This window comes from Mobula birostris, chromosome 9 (genome assembly GCF_030028105.1).
Source record: "Mobula birostris isolate sMobBir1 chromosome 9, sMobBir1.hap1, whole genome shotgun sequence".
In the NCBI taxonomy this organism is placed as follows: Eukaryota; Metazoa; Chordata; class Chondrichthyes; order Myliobatiformes; family Myliobatidae; genus Mobula; species Mobula birostris.
In genome coordinates, this window is record NC_092378.1 from 105,666,555 (window position 1) to 105,687,038 (window position 20,484).

The window sequence follows — 20,484 nt, forward strand, 5'->3', positions numbered from 1 at the left end:
CCACGAAAACTGTATGTAAAGGGGAAGAGTCAAGTCAAATTAATTCAAGAAAAAAAATCTTATTTTTGCATGTCAGGTGGCTGCTCAGTGCTTGGGAATGCTCTTGTTCTTTCAATGACTAATCCAGTTAGTTCATGCCTCATCTCTCTTATGCAGGGAGACCTGGATACCCTGATTTGAGAAGGTTAGCATACAGCATTAGATGTAGTGTTCTTAGAAAATTTAGTCCAACAGTGCTATTAACTTATTTAAAACAAAACTCTTCTTTAATATAGAGAACCTTCAAGATTTTATACTGTAGCATGCAAAAGTTTGGGCACCCCAGTCAAAATTTCTGCTACTGTGACTAGCTAAGCAAGTAAAAGATGAACTGATTTCCAAAAGGCATTAAGTTAAAGATGACACATTTCTTTAATATTTTAAGCAAGAAAACTTTTTTATTTCCATCTTTTACAGTTTCAAAATAACAGAAAAGGAAAAGGGCCCGAAGCAAAAGTTTGGGCACCCTGCATGGTCAGTACTTAATAACACCCCCTTTAGCAAGTATCACAGCTTGTAAATGCTTTTTGTAGCCAGCTAAGAGTCTTTCAATTCTTGTTTGGGGGATTTCTGCCCATTCTTTCTTGCAAAAGACTTCTAGTTCTGTGAGATTCTTGGGCCGTTTTGCATGCACTGCTCTTTTGAGGTCTATCCACAAATTCTCTAAGATGTTTAGGTCGGGGGACTGTGAGGGCCATGGCAAAACCTTCAGTTAAAAAGTTCTATTTTAACTTCATTTGTCCACAGGACTTGTTTCCAAAATGCATCAGGCTTGTTTAGATGTTCCTTTGAACCTTTTGAATTGAACTTTTTGGCTGCAATGAGCAAAGGTATGTTTGGAGAAAAAAGGGTGCAGAATTTCATGAAAAGAACCCCTCTCCAACTGTTAAGCACGGGGGTGGATCGATCATGCTTTGGGCTTGTGTTGCAGCCAGTGGCACGGGGAACATTTACTGGTAGAGGGAAGAATGAATTCAATTAAATACCAGCAAATTCTGGAAGCAAACATCACACTGTTTGTAAAAAAGCCGAAGATGAAACGAGGATGGCTTCTACAACAGGATAATGAACCTAAACACACCTCAAAATCCACAATGGACTACCTCAAGAGGCGCAAGCTGAAGGTTTTGCCATGACCCTCACAGTCCCCTGACCTAAACATCTTAGAGAATTTGTGGATAGACCTCAAAAGAGCAGTGCATGCAAAACGGCCCAAGAATCTCACAGAACTAGAAGTCTTTTGCAAGGAAGAATGGGCAGAAATCCCCCAAACAAGAATTGAAAGACTCTTAGCTGGCTACAAAAAGCATTTATAAGCTGTGATACTTGCCAAAGGGGGTGTTATTAAGTACTGACCATGCAGGGTGCCCAAACTTTTGCTTCCGGCCCTTTTCCTTTTCTGTTATTTTGAAACTGTAAAAGATGGAAATAAAAAAGTTTTCTTGCTTAAAATATTAAAAGAAATGTGTCATCTTTAACTTAATGCCTTTTGGAAATCAGTTCATCTTTTACTTGCTTAGCTAGTCACAGTAACAGAAATTTTGAAAACAGGGTACTAATGTAGGTCTTTCATAACAGTGAGGTTTCGTAAAGCGAACGTTCGAAAAGCGGGGGACACCTGTATTGAGTTTGATGGAAACTTGGCTACACAATCGTGGGTGTACAGTGAGTACAGCAGGGGGCTGAGTACACAGCCTTATGGGGCACTGGTGCTCAGAGTGATTGTAGAGGAGAGCTTGACCCCTATTTTTACAGCCTGGGTCCTGTCTGTGAGGAAGTTGAAGATCCAGCTGCAGATCTGAGTGCTCAGGCCCAGGTTCCGGAGCTTAGAATCAGTTTATTTGGAATGATGGCATTAAAGGCAGAGCTGTAGTCAATGAAAAGGAGCCTTATGTATGTGTCTTTATTCTCCAGGTGTTCTAAGGAGGAATGTACGGCCAGACAGGTGGCATCTGCCGTTGACCTGTTGCTCCAGTAGGTGAATTGCAAAGCGTTGAGGTTGACCGGTAGGCTGTGGTTGATGTGTGCCATAACCAATCTCTCGAAGCACTTCATAGCAATTGATGTCAGAGCCACAGGTCGATAGTCATTCAGGCATGCCACCTTGCTCTTCTTCGGCACTGGGATTATCGTTGCCTTCTTAAAACACGAGGGGATCTTAGACTGAAGCAAGGAGCAGTTGAAGATGTCAGCAAACACTCCAGATAGCTCGCTTGCACAGGCCCAGAGAACCCGTCCTGGGACACCATCTGGGCCCATCGCCTTCTTTGGATTTATCTTCAGGAAGGCCCTTCTAATGTCCTCCTCAGTGACGATGAATCTTGATGCCACCAGGTCCGGTTCATCCGGAGGGAGCAGGACGCTCCTCTTCTGTTCGAATCTTGCGTAGAATACGTTAATTTCGTCAGGAAGAGAAGCACTACAGTTATTGATGTTCCCAGCTTTTTCTTTGTGCCCAGTGATCTCATTTAGACCCTGCCGTAGTCTACTGGCATCCCTCTGGTTAGCCTGGGCTTCCAATTTGGCTCGATATTGCCTCTTGGCACGCTTAATGGCTTTCCGGAGTTCACGCCTGGATTCCGTGTAGCGACTGGTATCCCCGGACCTAAAAGCTGCAGCTCTAGCCTTTAAAAGGGACTTGACCTCATAATTCACCCAAGGTTTCTGGTCAGGGAATACCCGGATCGTCTTGCGAGATACACTATGCATTTTGGAAATCAGTTCATCTTTTACACGCTTAGCTATTCACAGTAACAGAAATTTTGACCAGGGTGCCCAAACTTTTGCATCCCACTGTATCTTGTTCACTTTCTAGTCAATGATATTTCAGATTTAAGAAATGATGTTTTAGGGTACTTACGTTCACAGTGCTCGAGGAACTGAATACATTCCTGTATAACAGTGTCCCTTAGCATAATCATGTGTTTTGCCATATTTTCCAGTAAAGACAAAAAACATCTTTTGGCATAATACCACGTATCAGTTCCAAGCTGTAGAGAAGAAAATAAACTTTAAAGTTTGGGAGTCAATGTATACTAATATTTTATTGAATTGTTCGGTATTATCAACAACTGCCAATTAAAACAAGAAGTTTCATTTTTCTTTAGGTCTTCTTGAAAGAAAATTAATACATCCCTCTTAAATGTGGCTAAATCTAATTTAAAGGAAAATGTTTTTAATGATATTTCTTTGACATACAATGGAACAGAAGGCCATTGACTGTCAAGAATGTCATAGCTGAAATTGGTGGTGCACACAAAGAATTGCCATAATTACACTTGCAAGGTCAAGAATTGACAAGAACAGCCAATGAACTACTGCTTGATTACAAAACTGAATATAATCAATCACAATCAAGTTCTGATTAGTGCAGTGGGAAATTGGAATACACCTCATATTTTGCAATCAACAACCTACATAATGTGCAGATAGAGCATGTATAAAGTGCAGTGTTTTCCCAATGTTCATAGTTTTTAAATCACAGTTACATTGAGTCAAATCTTCTTAGAACTCTACCTGCATTAATGAATAAATCAGCAACAAAACCAGAGGATGAAAAACATGCTACAAATCTGAAATAGCTAATTAATTTACGTTGCTCATTGATAACTCACCCTTGGCCTCCTGTTTATTCTCAAGAACTTGCTAGATATATACAGTAAACTCGTATACAGACAAGACACTTGTATACAATCTGGTATCTGTTTTTTTTTCCCTTACCTTTTTGTTGTATGGTTCCAAGCTCTTTATTACTCTTGAAATGCCAAATTCATAATTTCCTTTAGCACAGTACAAAGTCCTGATAGAATTGAGAATATAAAACTGTGTAAGATTACAAAGAATTATCTATAGAAGTCACCATGTGACTTCTATATCTGCAACTTTAGCTATTTTGCCTGCTCAGAGTAAACAAATGGTGAGTCAGAAAACAACTACTTTACCTGCCAGTGAAAATTTTCAAACAGGCAATTCTAAACCCTTTGATATGTGGTTCAAATACCCACAGACCTGCTGTGCAAGGTTTGGTTTAAGCAAATAACAGGAGTTAACCTGCCCGGAAACATAATTTCCATAAAGTGCCACTTCAATAACAGTATAAGAACCTTTGTCCATGCTAAACTCATACAGAATAAGAGTCATAGAACATTACAGCAAAGATTCAGCCCATCTAGTCCATGCTGAACTATTAATCTGCCTAGTCCCATCGACCGGCACCTGGAAAATAGCCCTCCCTACCCCTCCCATCCGTGTATCTAACCAAATTTCTCATAAATTTTGAAATTGAACCTGCATCCACCACTTTCATTGGCAGCCTGTTCCATGCTCTTGCTATCCTCTAAGAATTCCCCTCTCATGTTCCCCTTAAACATTTCACCTTTCACCCTCTAGTTCTAGTGTTAGCCAACCTCGATGGCAAGGGCCTGCTTGCATTTACTCTATCTATACCCATCATAACTTTGTATATCTATCAAATCTCCCCTCATTTTTCTACACTATAGGGAATAAGGTCATAATCCATTCAACCATTCCCTATAAATCTGGTCCTGAAGTCCCTGCAACATCCTTCTAACTTCGTATCTTTCCTGTAGGTAGATAACCAGAACCACACACAACATTCCAGATTAGGCCTCACCAACTTCTTACACTGCTTCAACTTAGCACCCCAACTCCTGTACTCAATACTTTGATTTATGAGGGTGAATGTGCCAAAAATACCGGAATGGAGATGCTGGAAATCCAGAGCAACACACAGAAAATGCTGGAGGAACTCAGGAGGTCAGTCAGCATCTATGGAAATGAATAAATAGTTGACGTTTTGGCCGAGACCCTTCATCAGGAAAGGAAAAAGATGCAGAATAAAAAGATGAGGGAAGGGTAAGTTAGAAGGTGATAGGTAAAGCCAGGTGGGTGGAAAAGGTAAAGGGCTGGAGAAGAAAGAATGTTATAGGAGTGGAGAGTGGACCAAGGGAAAACGAAGAAGGAGAGGAACCAGGAGAGGTGATGAGCAGGGTAGGAGAAGAGGTAAGAGACCAGAGTGGGGATTAGAAGAAGAGGGAAGGGGGAGGGGAAATATAAAAGAGAAGAAAAATTACCGGAAGGAGAAATCAATGTTCATACCGGCAGTTTGTAAGCTACCTATATAGAATATGAGTTTTTGCTCCTCCACCCTGAGAGTTCCCTCATTGTGGCAAAAGAAGAGACCATGGTCCAACATGTTGGAATGGGAATGGGGACAGAAATTTTGCTTTATAACCCTATGTATTTGTGATGCCATTTTCAAGGAATTATAGATCTGTATTCCTATGTCCCTCTATTCTATTGCACTCTTCAGTGCCCTACCGCTCAACCTTTAAGTCCTACTCTGGGTTGTCCTCCCAAAATGTAACGCTCACACTTGTCTGCATTAAACTCCATCTGCCATTTTTCAGCCCATTTATCCAGTTGGTCCAGATCCAACTCCAAGCTTTGATAGTCTTCCTTGCTGTCCACTGCACCCCAATCTTGGTTTCATCCACATACCTGCTGAAGCAGTTCACCAAATTATCATCCAGATAGTTGACATGGATGAGAAACAAAAATGGACCCAGCACTGATCCCTGCAGCACACCACTAGTCACAGGCCCCCAGTCAGACAGGACACCTCCCGCAAAGCCAATATGTAATCCAGGACCGTGTCAAAGGCTTCCTAAAGTCCATGTAGTCATCATCCAATCAACGGTCCTGGTAACTTCTTTGAAAAACTCTTAAGATCGGTTAGAAATGACCTACCATGCACAAAGTCATGCTGACTATTCCTATCAATTCATATACTTATATATCCAGTCCCTTCCAATAACTTAGCCACTACTGATGTCAGGCTCACCAGTCTATAATTTGCTGGCTTACTCTTAGAGCCATTCTTAAACAATGGAACAAGAATGTTTTAAATTTCTCTGCTAAGGCCCCTGCAATTTCTACACTAGCCTCCCATATTTGTTGAGGGAAGACCGTGGGGATTTATCCACTCTAAGACAGCTAACACCTCCTCCTCTGTAACCTGTATACTGTCCATTGCCTCCCTTTTGTAGAATGTGTTCATCTTCCAAGTAAATACAGATACAAAAAAATCAGTTTAGCATCTCCTCCATCTCTTTGGCTCTATGCACAGTAACAACTCTGATCTTCAAGAGGACCAATTTTGTACCTTGCTATCATTTTGTTCTTAATATATCTGTTCAAGCCCTTGGGATACTCCTTCACCTTGTCTGCTACAGCAACCTCATGTCTTGTTTTAGCCCTCCTGGTTTCCTTCTTAAGTGTCTCTTGCATTTCTTATGCTATAGCTGATATGCTCCTTCTTGCCTATATCTGTTATGCATCTTCCTTTTTCTTAATCAGGGTCCCAATATCTCTTGTAGACCAAGATTCCCTTAACAGGGTATCCTTGCCCTTTATTCTGACAGGAACAGACAAACTCTGTCCTCTCAAAAATCTCACTTTTGAAGGCCTCCCACTTACCAAATACACATTTGTCAGAAAACAACCCGGCTGAATCTACATATGCCAGCTCCTTTCTGATACCATCAAAACTGTCCTTTCTCCAATTCAGGATCTCAGCCCAAGGACCAGACCTTTTCCATAATTATCTTGAAAATAATTATGATCACTAGATGCAAAGTGCTCCCCTACACAAATTTCTGTCACCTGCCCTGTCTCATTCCTTAAGAGGAAATCTAGTATTGCGCTCTTTCTAGTTGGGACCTCTTATGTACTGATTAAGGAAACTTTTCTGAACACATTTGACAAGCTCTATCCCAATCACTCCTTTTACAGTATGGGAGTCCCAGTCAATATGCGGAAAGTTTAAAATCACCTACTATCACAACCTTATGTTTCTTGCAACAGTCAATGATCTTTCTACAAATTTGCTCCTCTAAATCTTGTGGATTTGTTGGGTGACCTATAATCATCATCATTATGTGCCATGTTGTATGATGTGGGTGATTATGGTCTTCCATCTGTCTTTAATTTGAGATATTCTAATAAGCTCTTCAAAACTTTTGCCTGTCCATCCCTTGATGTAGCACATAAATGTCACGCATTGTCGACCGTGACCTTTTCTTCCAACAATTTTTCCCATCACTGCAAAATATTTGAGCTTCTCTTTCCTCAATACATGTCCTAGAAATTCCAGCTGTTGTTTCCTGATTGATAATATTGGCTTTCTTCTTATTCTGGCTTTTTGCAACACCTCCTCATTTGTTACGTCCACAATATTTTCATCATTCTTCTCAAAAACCACATTTCTGCAGCTCCAAGTTTTCCCACATTTTGCTCTGATATTGTCCAGCATTCAATTCCATGTTAGTGTGGAATGAACATAGCACCACAACACTGGTTTCATGCCCATAGAAATTAAATTATCTTTTACTAATTTCCTCGAACACTTAAAAGTGCATTTTAGCAATCCCAATCGTTCTTCTAATTTCAACATCAGCCCTATTGTAAGACGTTATCGTGCTCCCAGGTCATTGAACTTCCATGTTTGTTTGATGGTTTCATTGTCCACTCTCAGTTTGCATTTCTGTATTTCTTTCTTCTTTGTGATAACCGTACTGTATATTCGGTCTACTGAAGTTGATGGTCAACCCTCACTTAGCACTTTCTTTGACAACTGTATCTAGTATTTCTTGGAGCTTCTCTTTAGAAGTAGCTATCATTGTCTGCACATCGTAGGTTGTTCAAATTGTATCCATCAATTATCTTGCCTGGGGTACTGCTAATTTCCCTTGGAATCTTCACGCTGTAAAGGTTGAATAGGTCGAGTAAGAGAACACAATCCTGTCTGACTCCCCTCTTAATCTGGACAAAATCACTTGTCTCATATTCAACTCTCATTCCTGCTCTTTTATCCCCAGTCCAAATTTCTGATGATACTGATATCTTTCCCATCAACATCCAAGTGCGGAAGGATTTTTATAAGCTCATGTCTCCATTCCTGAGGAAATGATCACGTCAGTGTTTATTGCACTGTCAAAAATAACCTAGAGCAATTGAATACAAATTACATCACAAAATTAGTTTGAAGAGCCATGTTGTGAAAGTCCTGCTATAAACATAGAACATAGAATAGTACAGCACAGTACAGGCCCTTCGGCCCACAATGTTGTGCCGACCCTCAAACCCTGCCTCCCATATAAGCCCCCACCTTAAATTCCTCCATATACCTGTCTAGTAGTCTCTTAAACTTCACTAGTGTATCTGCCTCCACCACTGACTCAGGCAGTGCATTCCACGCACCAACCACTCTCTGAGTAAAAAACCTTCCTCTAATATCCCCCTTGAAATTCCCACCCCTTACCTTAAAGCCATGTCCTCTTGTATTGAGCAGTGGTGCCCTGGGGAAGAGGCGCTGGCTATCCACTCTATTCCTCTTATTATCTTGTATACCTCTATCATGTCTCCTCTCATCCTCCTTCTCTCCAAAGAGTAAAGCCCTAGCTCCCTTAATCTCTGATCATAATGCATACTCTCTAAACCAGGCAGCATCCTGGTAAATCTCCTCTGTACCCTTTCCAATGCTTCCACATCCTTCCTATAGTGAGGCGACCAGAACTGGACACAGTACTCCAAGTGTGGTCTAACCAGAGTTTTATAGAGCTGCATCATTACATCACGACTCTTAAACTCTATCCCTCGACTTATGAAAGCTAACACCCTATAAGCTTTCTTAACTACCCTCTCCACCTGTGAGGCAACTTTCAGGGATCTGTGGACATGTACCCTCAGATCCCTCTGCTCCTCCACACTTCCAAGTATCCTGCCATTTACTTTGTACTCTGCCTTGGAGTTTGTCCTTCCAAAGTGTACCACCTCACACTTCTCTGGGTTGAACTCCATCTGCCACTTCTCAGCCCACTTCTGCATCCTATCAATGTCTCTCTGCAACCTTTGACAATCCTCTACACTATCTACAACACCACCAACCTTTGTGTCGTCTGCAAACTTGCCAACCTACCCTTCTACCCTCACATCCAGGTCATTAATAAAAATCACGAAAAGTAGAGGTCCCAGAACAGATCCTTGTGGGACACTACTAGTCACAACCCTCCAATCTGAATGTACTCCTTCCACCACAACCCTCTGCCTTCTGCAGGCAAGCCAATTCTGAATCCACCTGGCCAAACTTCCCTGGATCCCATGCCTTCTGACTTTCTGAATAAGCCTACTGTGTGGAACCTTGTCAAATGCCTTACTAAAATCCATATAGATCACATCCACTGCACTACCCTCATCTGTATGCCTGGTCACCTCCTCAAAGAACTCCATCAGGCTTGTTAGACACAATCTACCCTTCACAAAGCCATGCTGACTGTCCCTGATCAGACCATGATCCTCTAAATGCCCAGAGATCCTATCTCTAAGAATCTTTTCCAACAGCTTTCCCACCACAGACGTAAGGCTCACTGGTCTATAATTACCCGGACTATCCCTACTACCTTTTTTGAACAAGGGAACAACATTCGCCTCCCTCCAATCCTCTGGTACCATTCCCGTGGACAACCAGGACATAAAGATTCTAGCCAGAGGCTCAGCAATCTCTTTCCTTGCCTCGTGGAGCAGCCTGGGGAATATTCTGTCAAGCCCTGGGGACTTACCCGTCCTAATGTATTTTAACAACTCCAACACCTCCTCTCCCTTAATATCAACATGCTCCAGAACATCTACCTCACTCATATTGTCCTCACCATCATCAAGTTCCCTCTCATTGGTGAATACCGAAGGGAAGTATTCATTGAGGACCTCGCTCACTTCCATAGCCTCCAGGCACATATTCCCACCCTTATCTCTAATTGGTCCTACCTTCACTCCTGTCATCCTTTTTTTCTTCACATAATTGAAGAATAACTTGGGGTTTTCCTTTACCCTACTTGCCAAGGCCTTCTCATGCCCCTTTCTTGCTCTTCTCAGCCCCTTAAGCTCCTTTCTTGCTTCCCTATATTCCTCAATAGACCCATCTGATCCTTGCTTCCTAAACCTCATGTATGCTGCCTTCTTCCACCTGACTAGATTTTCCTCCTCAGTTGTCACCCATGGTTCCTTCACCCTACCATTCTTTATGTTCCTCACCGTGACAAATTTATCCTTAACATCCTGCAAGAGATCTCTAAACATCGACCACATGTCCATAGTACATTTCCCTGCAAAAACATCATCCCAATTCACACCCGCAAGTTCTAGCTTAATAGCCTCATAATTTGCCCTTCCCCAATTAAAAATTTTCCTGTCCTCTCTGATTCTATCCTTTTCCATGATAATGCTAAAGGCCAGGGAGCGGTGGTCACTGTCCCCCAGATGCTCACCCACTGAGAGATCTGTGACCTGACCCGGTTCATTACCTAGTACTAGATCTAGTATGGCATTCCCCCTAGTCGGCCTGTCCACATACTGTGACAGGAGTCCGTCCTGGACACACTTAATAAACTCTGCCCCATCTAAACCCTTGGTGCCAATCAATATGAGGGAAGTTAAAGTCACCCATGATAACAACCCTGTTATTTTTGCACCTTTCCAAAATCTGCCTCCCAATCTGCTCCTCTGTATCTCTGCTGCTACCAGGGGGCCTATAGAATACACCCAATAGAGTAACTGCTCCCTTCCTATTCCTGACTTCCATCCATACTGACTCAAAGGAGGATCCTGCTACATTACCCACCCTTTCTGTAGCTGTAATTGTATCTCTGACTAGTAATGCCACCCCTCCTCCCCTTTTTCCACCCTCTCTATCGTTTTAAAGCACTGAAATCCAGGAATATTGAGAATCCATTCATGCCCTGGTGCCAACCAAGTCTCTGTAATGACCACTACATCATAATTCCATGCATGTATGTATCCAAGCTCTCAGTTCATCACCTTTGTTCCTGATGCTTCTTGTATTGAGGTACACACATTTCAGCCCTTCTACCTTACTGTCTTTACACCGTTTATTCTGCTTCTCTTTCCTCAAAGCCTCTCTGTATGTTAGATCTGGCTTTACTCCATGCACTTCTTTCACTGCTCTATTGCTCTGGGTCCCATCCCCCCCTGCAAATTAGTTTAAACCCTCCCGAACCATGCTAGCAAACTTACCTGCAAGGATGTTGCTCCCCCTCGAGTTCAGGTGCAACTCATCCAATCTGTACAGGTCCCACCTTCCCCAGAAGAGATCCCAATGATCCAAAAATCTAAAACCCCGCTCCCTGCACCAACACCTCAGCCACGCATTCAACTGCCATCTCCTCCAATTCTTACCATCACTGTCACGTAGCACTGGCAGCAATCCTGAGAACACCACCCTTGAGGTCCTGTTCTTCAGCCTTCGGCCTAGTTCCTGAAACTCACACTTCAGGACCTCATCCCTCTTCCTGCCTATGTCATTGGTCCCAACATGTATCACGACTTCTGGTTGCTTTCCCTCTCGTACCAGGATGCCGTGCACCCGGTCAGAGACATCCCGGACCCTGGCACCCGGGAGGCAACAAACCATGCGGGTGTCCTTCTCACGTCCACAAAATCTCCTGTCTGCTCCCCTGACTATAGAGTCTCCAATGATGACAGCTCTCCTCTTCTCCGTCCCACGCATCTGCACCACCGGGTTAGACTCAGTGCCGGAGGCCCTGCCACCGTGGCTCACACTTGGTCGGTCGTCCCTGCCAACAGTATCCAGGACTGTAAACTTATTATTCAGGGGAATGGCTACAGGGGTGTTCTGCACTACCTGTCTGCTCACCTTCGTTTTCCCCCCTCTGACTGTCACCCAACGACCTGCTTCCGACAGCTTAGGTGTAACTACCTCCCTGTAGCTCTCATCTATGACTGCCTCATTCTCCCTTATGAGTCGAAGGTCATCCAGCTGCTGCTCCAGATTCCTTACATGGTCTTCCAGATCGCCCAACCGTATGCACTTCTGGCAGATGTGACTCTGCGGGAGAGGGGCGTTCCCCCCAAGACTGCCACATCTCACATGAGAGGCACATCACCGTCTCAGGAGGCATTGTAAAGACTAACTGCGAGCAAGCTTGTCCTCCGCCTCTTCTCATCAAAGCCTCTCGAGTCAAGGCCTCAAAGCTCCACTCCTTCACTGGCCCACTCACTCACTGGCCGCTTCGCTTGAGCTATCCCCTTGCCCGTATGGGCAATAAATCAAATAAATCAAGATGGCAGCAAGAAAAAGCATGAAACCGGAGATCGCGCAAGAGCAGTGCGGCTTCATTGAAGACAGTGGGATGCAAAATACAATCTTCATCCCTAGAGTGATTTGTGAGCATGCCATAGAGATCCAGAAAGACCTACATCCGTGTTTCATCGATTACACCAAAGCTTTTGATAAGGTAAGACACGAAGAGATTATAAAAAATCTTCAACACTTGAACATTGATGGTTTATAACATAATCTCATTAACATGGTCATCCTTTTCTTATTCCTCAGTTCCACCCATATAATCTCCGTAAATGAGCACTCCAGTCTGTCCTACCTGAGCTCCGCTGTGATTCTTTCCTTGACTAGTAATGCCACCCCTCACCCTTTAATCCCTCCTGCTCTATCACATCTAAAACAATGAAACCTGGAACACTCAGCTGCCCCTCTTGCAACTAAGTCTCACTAAAGGCTAAATGTCATAACTCCATGTGTAGATCCATGCCTTAAGATTATCTGCCTTTCCTACAATACTCTTTGCACTGAAATAGATACAACTCAGAACATTAGTCCCACCATGCTCAATCTTCCAATTCCTGACTTTGTATATAGGCTTTGTTTATTGGAAGGTCCCACCTTCCCTGGAGGAGAGTCCAATGATGCAAAAATCTGAAGCCCTCCCTCATGCACCATCTCCTTGGCCAAGTGTTAAACTGTATAATCTTCCTACCTCTGGCTTCACTAGCATGTTGCACGGTAGAATTCCTAGATCACAACCCTGGAGGTCCTATTCTTTAGCATAGCACCTAACTCCTTAAATTCACTTTGCAGGACCTTGTCACCCTTCCTACCCATGTCAATATGTGGAAAGCCCACCATCCCATTTAACAATTCTGTGGACTCAATCCAAGATATCTCTAACCCTGGCACCTGACAGGCAATATACCATTCGGGATCTCGATCTTGCCCACAGAACCTCCTGTCTGTTTCCCTTACCATTGAATCTCCTATAACTATGCCTTGTTTCTTCTCCCTACTTCCCTTTTGAGCCACAGGGCCAGCTGAATGCCAGAGACCTGACAGCTGTGCCCTTCCTCTGCTAGGTCATCCCATTCCAGCACTATCCAAAATGGCATACCTGTTGAGGAGAATGGCCACAGGGATACATTGCACTGGCTGCTGATCTCTTTTCCCCCACCTGACAATCAACCTCCTTGTATGTCCGGTCAATCAACCCCTCAGCCTCCCAAATGATCTGACGTTAATCCAGTTCCAGGTATAATTCCTTAACATGGTCAGAAAGAAGCTGCAGCTAGATGCACTTCTTGCAGATGTAATCGCCAGGGACAATGGAGGTCTCACTGCCTTACCACACCCTGCAAAAGTTGCATACCACAATCCTGCCTAGCATTCACACTGCTCTGACTATGCAATGAGAAAGAATGAAAGAAAAATTAGATGGAAAAAAAGATCTACCCATTGCCTTTGTCTTCTTTTATCAAAGACTGAACTTCCCACTCTAACAATAGCCGCTCCTCTTAAACCTAACTTCTTTTTACTGGTCCTTGCCAAGTGCCTAATAATATACAATCCAATGTCTCCTCAGGAATTGTGGTGTACTGAATGTCCTGATTACCTTCATTCGCTTTATTTGAACTCTCTCTCTCACTACACAATCCAATGTTTCCTCAGGTACTGTGGTGCACAGCATACCCGTTACCTTTCTTAAAAATTCAATTCACTTGACAGAGTGACCATTGATCTACTGATGCTACACTGAGATTTGTTTGCAACTCTTCAGGTCCTATATTCAGTCGTCCGTAATAGAAATCCAATAATCTAATATGGTGTTGCTGGACGGACAGATTTTCCAGATTTTTGGATGTCACTCCCAAAACATCTTGAGTTCACTTTTGTTTAGGTGTTGCAGAATAGCGCAATAAACTGATCAGTGAACCAGGTGACATTAAAGGATGTGAGGAAATGGGACCTTGGTGTGTTTAAGTGGGCCACAGGAAACATCACTCAGTGAGCCAGATGCTGAACCATTGGGATTTCTGAAGAATGGGAGAGCAGATCACAGTTTTGGTGCGTTAGTTATTTTTTGAGATAAAATCCAATATAAACTAAATATAATTATCTAACACAAACACTTAATTAGTTCAAGATATTACCTACCCTATGACGAGATTAACGATACAAAGGTGATAAATTTTTTTATCTGGGTCATCATATGCCAGCTGTTCCTCTTCCTTTTCAATCTTCCTCATCAATTCTTCTGCCTTTCAATAGAGATATAAAAACCCAAAGTGAACTAGCATGAAAAATCATTAGTTAAAAATTAATTAATAAAATCAAAATTGAGAAGGAAATTAAAATAGACAATAGAACAAGGGGAAAAGTAAGTCAGATAGTAGAAACCTGCTGAAAGCTTAACCAACATGAGGCAAGGCTTTGTGGAAACACCAACTATAAAGGTAAATTTGATGTGTCAACCAAATGCATCACTTTGCATTTCTCTGTGTTACTTGAGCCGACATGTGTTCATCCATCTCTCAATGAGATGTGAAAATAATGAAGAGGGTCAATGATAAACTGGTATCAGTGCAAATAAAGGGGATAAAAAACAGGAAAAAGCTGGAAATACTCAACAGGTCAGGGAGGTTCTGTGGAGAGTGAAACAGAATTAATGTACCAACCTGATGATCCTTTATCATGATGGAGAAAATTTAGAAAGCATGCATGTATTAAACATAGAAACATAGAAAATAGGTGCAGGAGTAGGCCATTCGGCCCTTCGAGCCTGCACCGCCATTTATTATGATCATGGCTGATCATCCAACTCAGAACACCGCCCCAGCCTTCCCTCCATACCCCCTGACCCCCGTAGCCACAAGGGCCATATCTAACTCCCTCTTAAATATAGCCAATGAACTGGCCTCAACTGTTTCCTGTGGCAGAGAATTCCACAGATTCACCACTCTCTGTGTGAAGAAGTTTTTCCTAATCTCGGTCCTAAAAGGCTTCCCCTCTATCCTCAAACTATGACCCCTCGTTCTGGAAAGTAACAGTGGAGGAAAGGATAGGGAGAACAAATATAGTACCTTTGATAGGATGGAGATCAAGAAAAAAATGAGTGGCATATTTTGGTGTTGATAGGGAGAAGTTGAAAGTGCTTGTTTAGCTAGCTGAACTGTTTGGAGATGGTGGTGTAAATAGGAGGGGAACAGAAGTGCAAAAAATTACGTGGAAATGGTGCAATATAGAACACGTTGCTGGAAATGTGAAATAAAGGTGAATGTGGGAATATCTAGCAGATTGTGCAGCATCTGTGAAGAGAGAAAAACTGAGTTTTGCCACAGCTTAATCAGATATCAAAAATCTTAAGGCATTCAATAAATGGTGTGATTATACACACACACATTCTTGTATGCATTAAGCATTAACACATGCTCTACTTACCTCTTCATTTTGACTGGTCATTATATAGGAAACACAGAGATTAGCAAGGACAATGGCGCTCACATTTAAGATCTGAAAGTTGAATAAAGTGGATTGTAAGCACATGCCCTCATAAAATAGCATTTCATTTAAAATAATTGAAAGTAAACGGTTGGATGAATCTCAAAATCAAAATAAACAAATTGACACTTCAAACAAGCGCAAATATTGCAATGAACAACTCAGACATTTAAGAATCACAATTAAATTAGGGCACATAGAAATATATCAACATTTTCCTAAGAAATACATAATGCTCAGATGATTATTTCCTAAATAATTTCAGATGAGAAAAAATAGTTCCTCTAATGAAGACTATGTACAAGATTAATGCAACATTTACTAACAGCATTTTTAAATCTCTGTACAAGACACAGTATAAGAATTTATTTTACTAATCAGGATATTAATCCAGTAATGAGAAAATATAAACCTTCAGCCATCAATTTCAGAAACAAAATTGAACTAAATAAAGCAGAGGGATGGGTGGAACATTTTTCTTAGTTGCTAAATTCTAGCGAGTATTGGAATTGCAGTGAAACTAGGTACCTAAAGGATTGGAAATTGAATAAAGAGAGGGGAATGGGAAAAGTGGCCCAAAATAATTGAGCAGAACAGTGATATTGGTCTTTTATGAATGATTCCTCATCTGATATTATTGGGTGACAGCAAGAAGGTGGGTAGATGTGGAAGAGGAGACTTGGAAGATGAAGATGCCACAGTATCACGATTTAGCACAGTTTGGTGCTAAACGGTAGTGTACGGGTTAGAGAGATGCTGTTACAGCTCAGGGTAGAGAACGGCATTCTCTGTCAGGAAGTTTGTATGTTCCTTCCCATGTGTGTGTGGGTTTTCTCTGGGTGCTCTGGTTTCATCCCATAGTCCAAACACCTATCAGTTAGGAGATTAATTTGGTCGTTCTAAATTGTCCCATGATTTGGCTAGGATTAATTTGGTGGGTTGCTGGGCAGTGGACTCGAAGGGCCTGTTCTGTGCTGTATCTCTAAATAAATAAACATCTTTGTGCTAAGAAATGACAAAAATATCAGCAGTACAGTATGGCCAACTGATAAAAGTGGAATGGGATGGAAACCATCTTCGTTGGCTCTAATAGAAAAATATAATTGGTGAATTATTTTGAAATTAATATCTAATCAAAAGTATACTAATATTTAGTTTTATCGTGAAGTATTCCAACTAAAATTGGGCCATGTACTTTTTTTTATATAAGTGACTACTAGAAATAATTTGATGATATACAGGTACGTATTTTGAAATTTAATATAAAGTGCTACACAACAAAGAATGGGAAATGGGATTAGACTAGTTAACTCTAGTTAAGAGACTGAAGAACTGTTGTTACAGTGTGTTTAATAATCTTTTTTAATGATTGATATACTTGATTTTAAATGGAGATTGCTAATTAAACATTACAACCCAATTTAATCAAACAAGGGAAACAAGAAGTTCCAGCTGCAGTACCAATTGATTTTAGAATTAAAAATCTTTATAACAAAGAGAATGCACAGGGAGCTGTAATTCCCTGTTTGGAAGATAATCTAAGTGAATGCCAACTAAAACGTCACATTTAAATTACTGAATTGAGAGGAATGCCTAAAAGTTTCAAAACTACTGGTAATAACTGAAAGAAATAACTGGTAATAACTGAAGAATGGAAGATAGGCAATTCATAATATTACAATCTTCTGTAATATGAAGTCCTGTCACTCCCACATAAATTCAGTGAGAGTGAATTTTATTTTGCAGCTCAAATTTTTGCGTTGTGATTTGTTATTTATGTCAAGGCAAATTTCTGTCACCTGGATAACCTTTACACAGGGGTCACTGGTACTGGGTAGTTTAACTACAAAAAAAAACTGCCATCTCAACTGGATAGCAAATAAGATTAACCTATTCTTTTGAAGTAAAATATTATAAAAGGGAACACACACAAAATGCTGGAGGAACTCAGCAGGGCAGGCAGCATCTAGGGCAGAGAGTAAACAGTCAACGTTTTGGGCTGAGACCTTTCATCAGAACTCGAAACAAAGGGCAGAAGTCAGAATAAGAAGGTGGAGGAGGGGGGAAGAAGTAGTACAAGTTGGCAGGTGATAGATGAAACCGGGAGAGGGGGAGGGGGTGAATTAAAGTGCTAGGAAGTTGATTGGTGAAAGAAATAAAGGGCTGGAGAAGGGGGGAAATCTGATAGGGGAGGAGCACCAGAGGGAGGTGATGGGCAGGTAAGAAGAGATGGTGTGAGAGGGAAACAGGAATGGAGAATGATAAAGGAGGGGGGGGAATTACTGGAATTTTGAATAACCTCCTTGAGTACTGTATTGACCTCATCCTTCCAATACAGTTTACACATTTCAGACATCTGCTACAGCGTCTATGTATCCCAACGTCACCTCTCTATTGTCTCTTTGAGGTTTGGGATTAATCTTACCACCAACCTCTGACTCCCTTCTTTGTGATCAGAACTGTACAGGTGGTCTGACAAGCCACTGATAAGCACAGAATGCAGTGTTTGACTACACAGGGAACCCCTGCTTGCAAACATGTTTCATTGTTGAAACCTGCTCCTAAACTGAACATATACTTCACATCATTGTTACAGTAGCTTGAACTGTTAAGAAGAAACATTCTGGTGTCAGTAAGTGCACTAGTATGATATACTTAATAAAGTACATGAAATATCAAAAACTCAGCACACAGATCTAGATAATTCACTTTTATTTAAGCCTCTGTAAAACAATTGGAGATGATTTGTCTTGCAGTTAATTCTAAGAGCTAAAATCTGTCAACCATGCAAAAATGTCTTTCCACTTGTTTTTGTTTATACAGATGATCCTGTTTGCAAGAATGAATAGTAGGCAATGGTTCAATGAAACAATATCGAAATTCAAGAGAAGTAGGTGGTTCCTATCTAAAGCAATGGTTCTCTTAGGCTCTACTCCCTAATACTTACATTATAAAGTGTGTACTTTGGATAGCTTAATAAAGCGGAGCTTTGAAATGGTTTCTTAAGTAGCCATTTGTAAGTATGAGCAGCGGTACATTGGGAAGTGAGCTGTACTCTTCTAATATTTAGTCAACGTTTTCTTCTCTGCTTGCTTATTGGCTGGTTCAAAGACAATCTTTCAACTTCATCTTTTCTGTTTCCATATCACACATGAAGTAATTTTTGTATCATGTTCCTAATTTCATATAACTTTTGACTAGAATCATCAATTAGAATTTCATAGTTTTTCAGAATCCTGTAGTTATACTGTACGCTATAGCACATATTGCCATGAAATTTAACTAGATTGTTAACATTTTCACTTTCACACACCTGAGATTTACTTGATTATCAAACTACTTCCTAAGTGTATTAAATTTCTAAATATATCTAATATTTTTATATTTTATTACTTTATTGGTACATAATATTTCAAGCAAAACTACCCTTCTATCTAAAAAACATGTTAAAGGTTTACTAAAGCTACTTGCCAAGTACTGCACACAACTTTTATCTGATATGATGTAAACCACTACATTTTACACCTGGTGGTAGGTATAGATTATAGTAAATCAATATAATTATTTAGGTCAATCATATAATGATACTGAAGCCCATATGGTAAGACTTTACAGGGACAATTTAGCTTAAAAAACATTGTTTGAAATGTAATTAAAATCCATAAAATGAACTGTACGCACTCTGAAATAAATTATTAATACAGAAGACCTACTAAGATCTTATAAATACCTGAAAAGCTACTTTTAATCAATTTGCCTAACTTATATAGTTTAAATAATGCAATGGTTTTACATATAATAGTTAACAAAGTCTCCTTAAGTTCTATCTGGTGGATGTTAGCAAAATAGATCTCAATATCCACTTTAAAACAATTTCATAGGTTAATCAAATTTGTTAAAAAGTCAATTTTGCAAAAATGTCCTCAATATAAATTTTAGTTTAAGGTATTGCAAATTTACATTATTCATTACAATAGATACTTAATACCAGAGCTCTTCCTTTGAAACAAAACCAACAGTTTGCACTGTCACTTTGTTCCATTAAACTGCAATGTTAGTTGTCACTGTAGAGAAAGATTTTTGCTATCACAGTGGCCCAACCACAGAATTGCAGGTGTAAAAATTCCAGATAAAGCAACATAGGGTTAATAAGCATAATAAATACATTTAAAATGTAGTATTCCCTTGCTGAATTAATAAAATTGGGAACTCAGCAATTCATATACTATCTGACTGCTAAAACGGTTATTTACTAATGACTTTTAATGTTGGCACAATTCTAAAAGAAATCTGATTAGAATGGACTCTAAATTACCTGCAAATTTGCCATGTTCAAGTACAAATCCTGATGAAATATAGATGCAATATTTTAAGAAAAATCTCCCTTAAAATGTGACAAGTAGAAATTACATTTTACTAAAATTAATTATCTTTATGAAATTTAAAGAACATACATAATTTTTTTGCAAAAATGTTTTACAATTGATATTGTATTATGAAAACCTTTTAATATATTAATTTCCCTATTGCTAATCTATAACGGCAGATAAACCTTTTCCAAAGGAGATAATAATAATTTAGCCCCATGCAGAATCTAGCATTTACAATATTATCAAGCAATTATGACTAAAAATATTCTGAGGGAATGTGCGCAGTTTTGGGTCGCATATCTAAGGAAGGATGTGCTGGCATTGGGGAAGGTCCAGAGGAGACTTACAAGAATGATCCTGGGAATGAAATGGTTAACATATGAAGAGTGTTTGATA

The 20,484-nt window shown here is 40.6% G+C and overlaps 1 protein-coding gene across 1 annotated transcript in view; it reads right to left on the bottom strand.

Moving 5' to 3' along the window:
- ift70 (intraflagellar transport 70) overlaps window positions 1-20,484 on the bottom strand; it is a 104,048-nt gene that overhangs the window by 1,067 nt on the left and 82,497 nt on the right. Inside the window, exons 15-18 of the mRNA XM_072269479.1 lie at window positions 15,659-15,730; window positions 14,375-14,478; window positions 3,760-3,838; window positions 2,900-3,029 (exon numbers count right to left, since the gene is read on the bottom strand). Coding sequence (XP_072125580.1) covers window positions 2,900-3,029; window positions 3,760-3,838; window positions 14,375-14,478; window positions 15,659-15,730 — 385 coding nt within the window. The remainder of the gene's footprint in view (window positions 1-2,899; window positions 3,030-3,759; window positions 3,839-14,374; window positions 14,479-15,658; window positions 15,731-20,484) is intronic.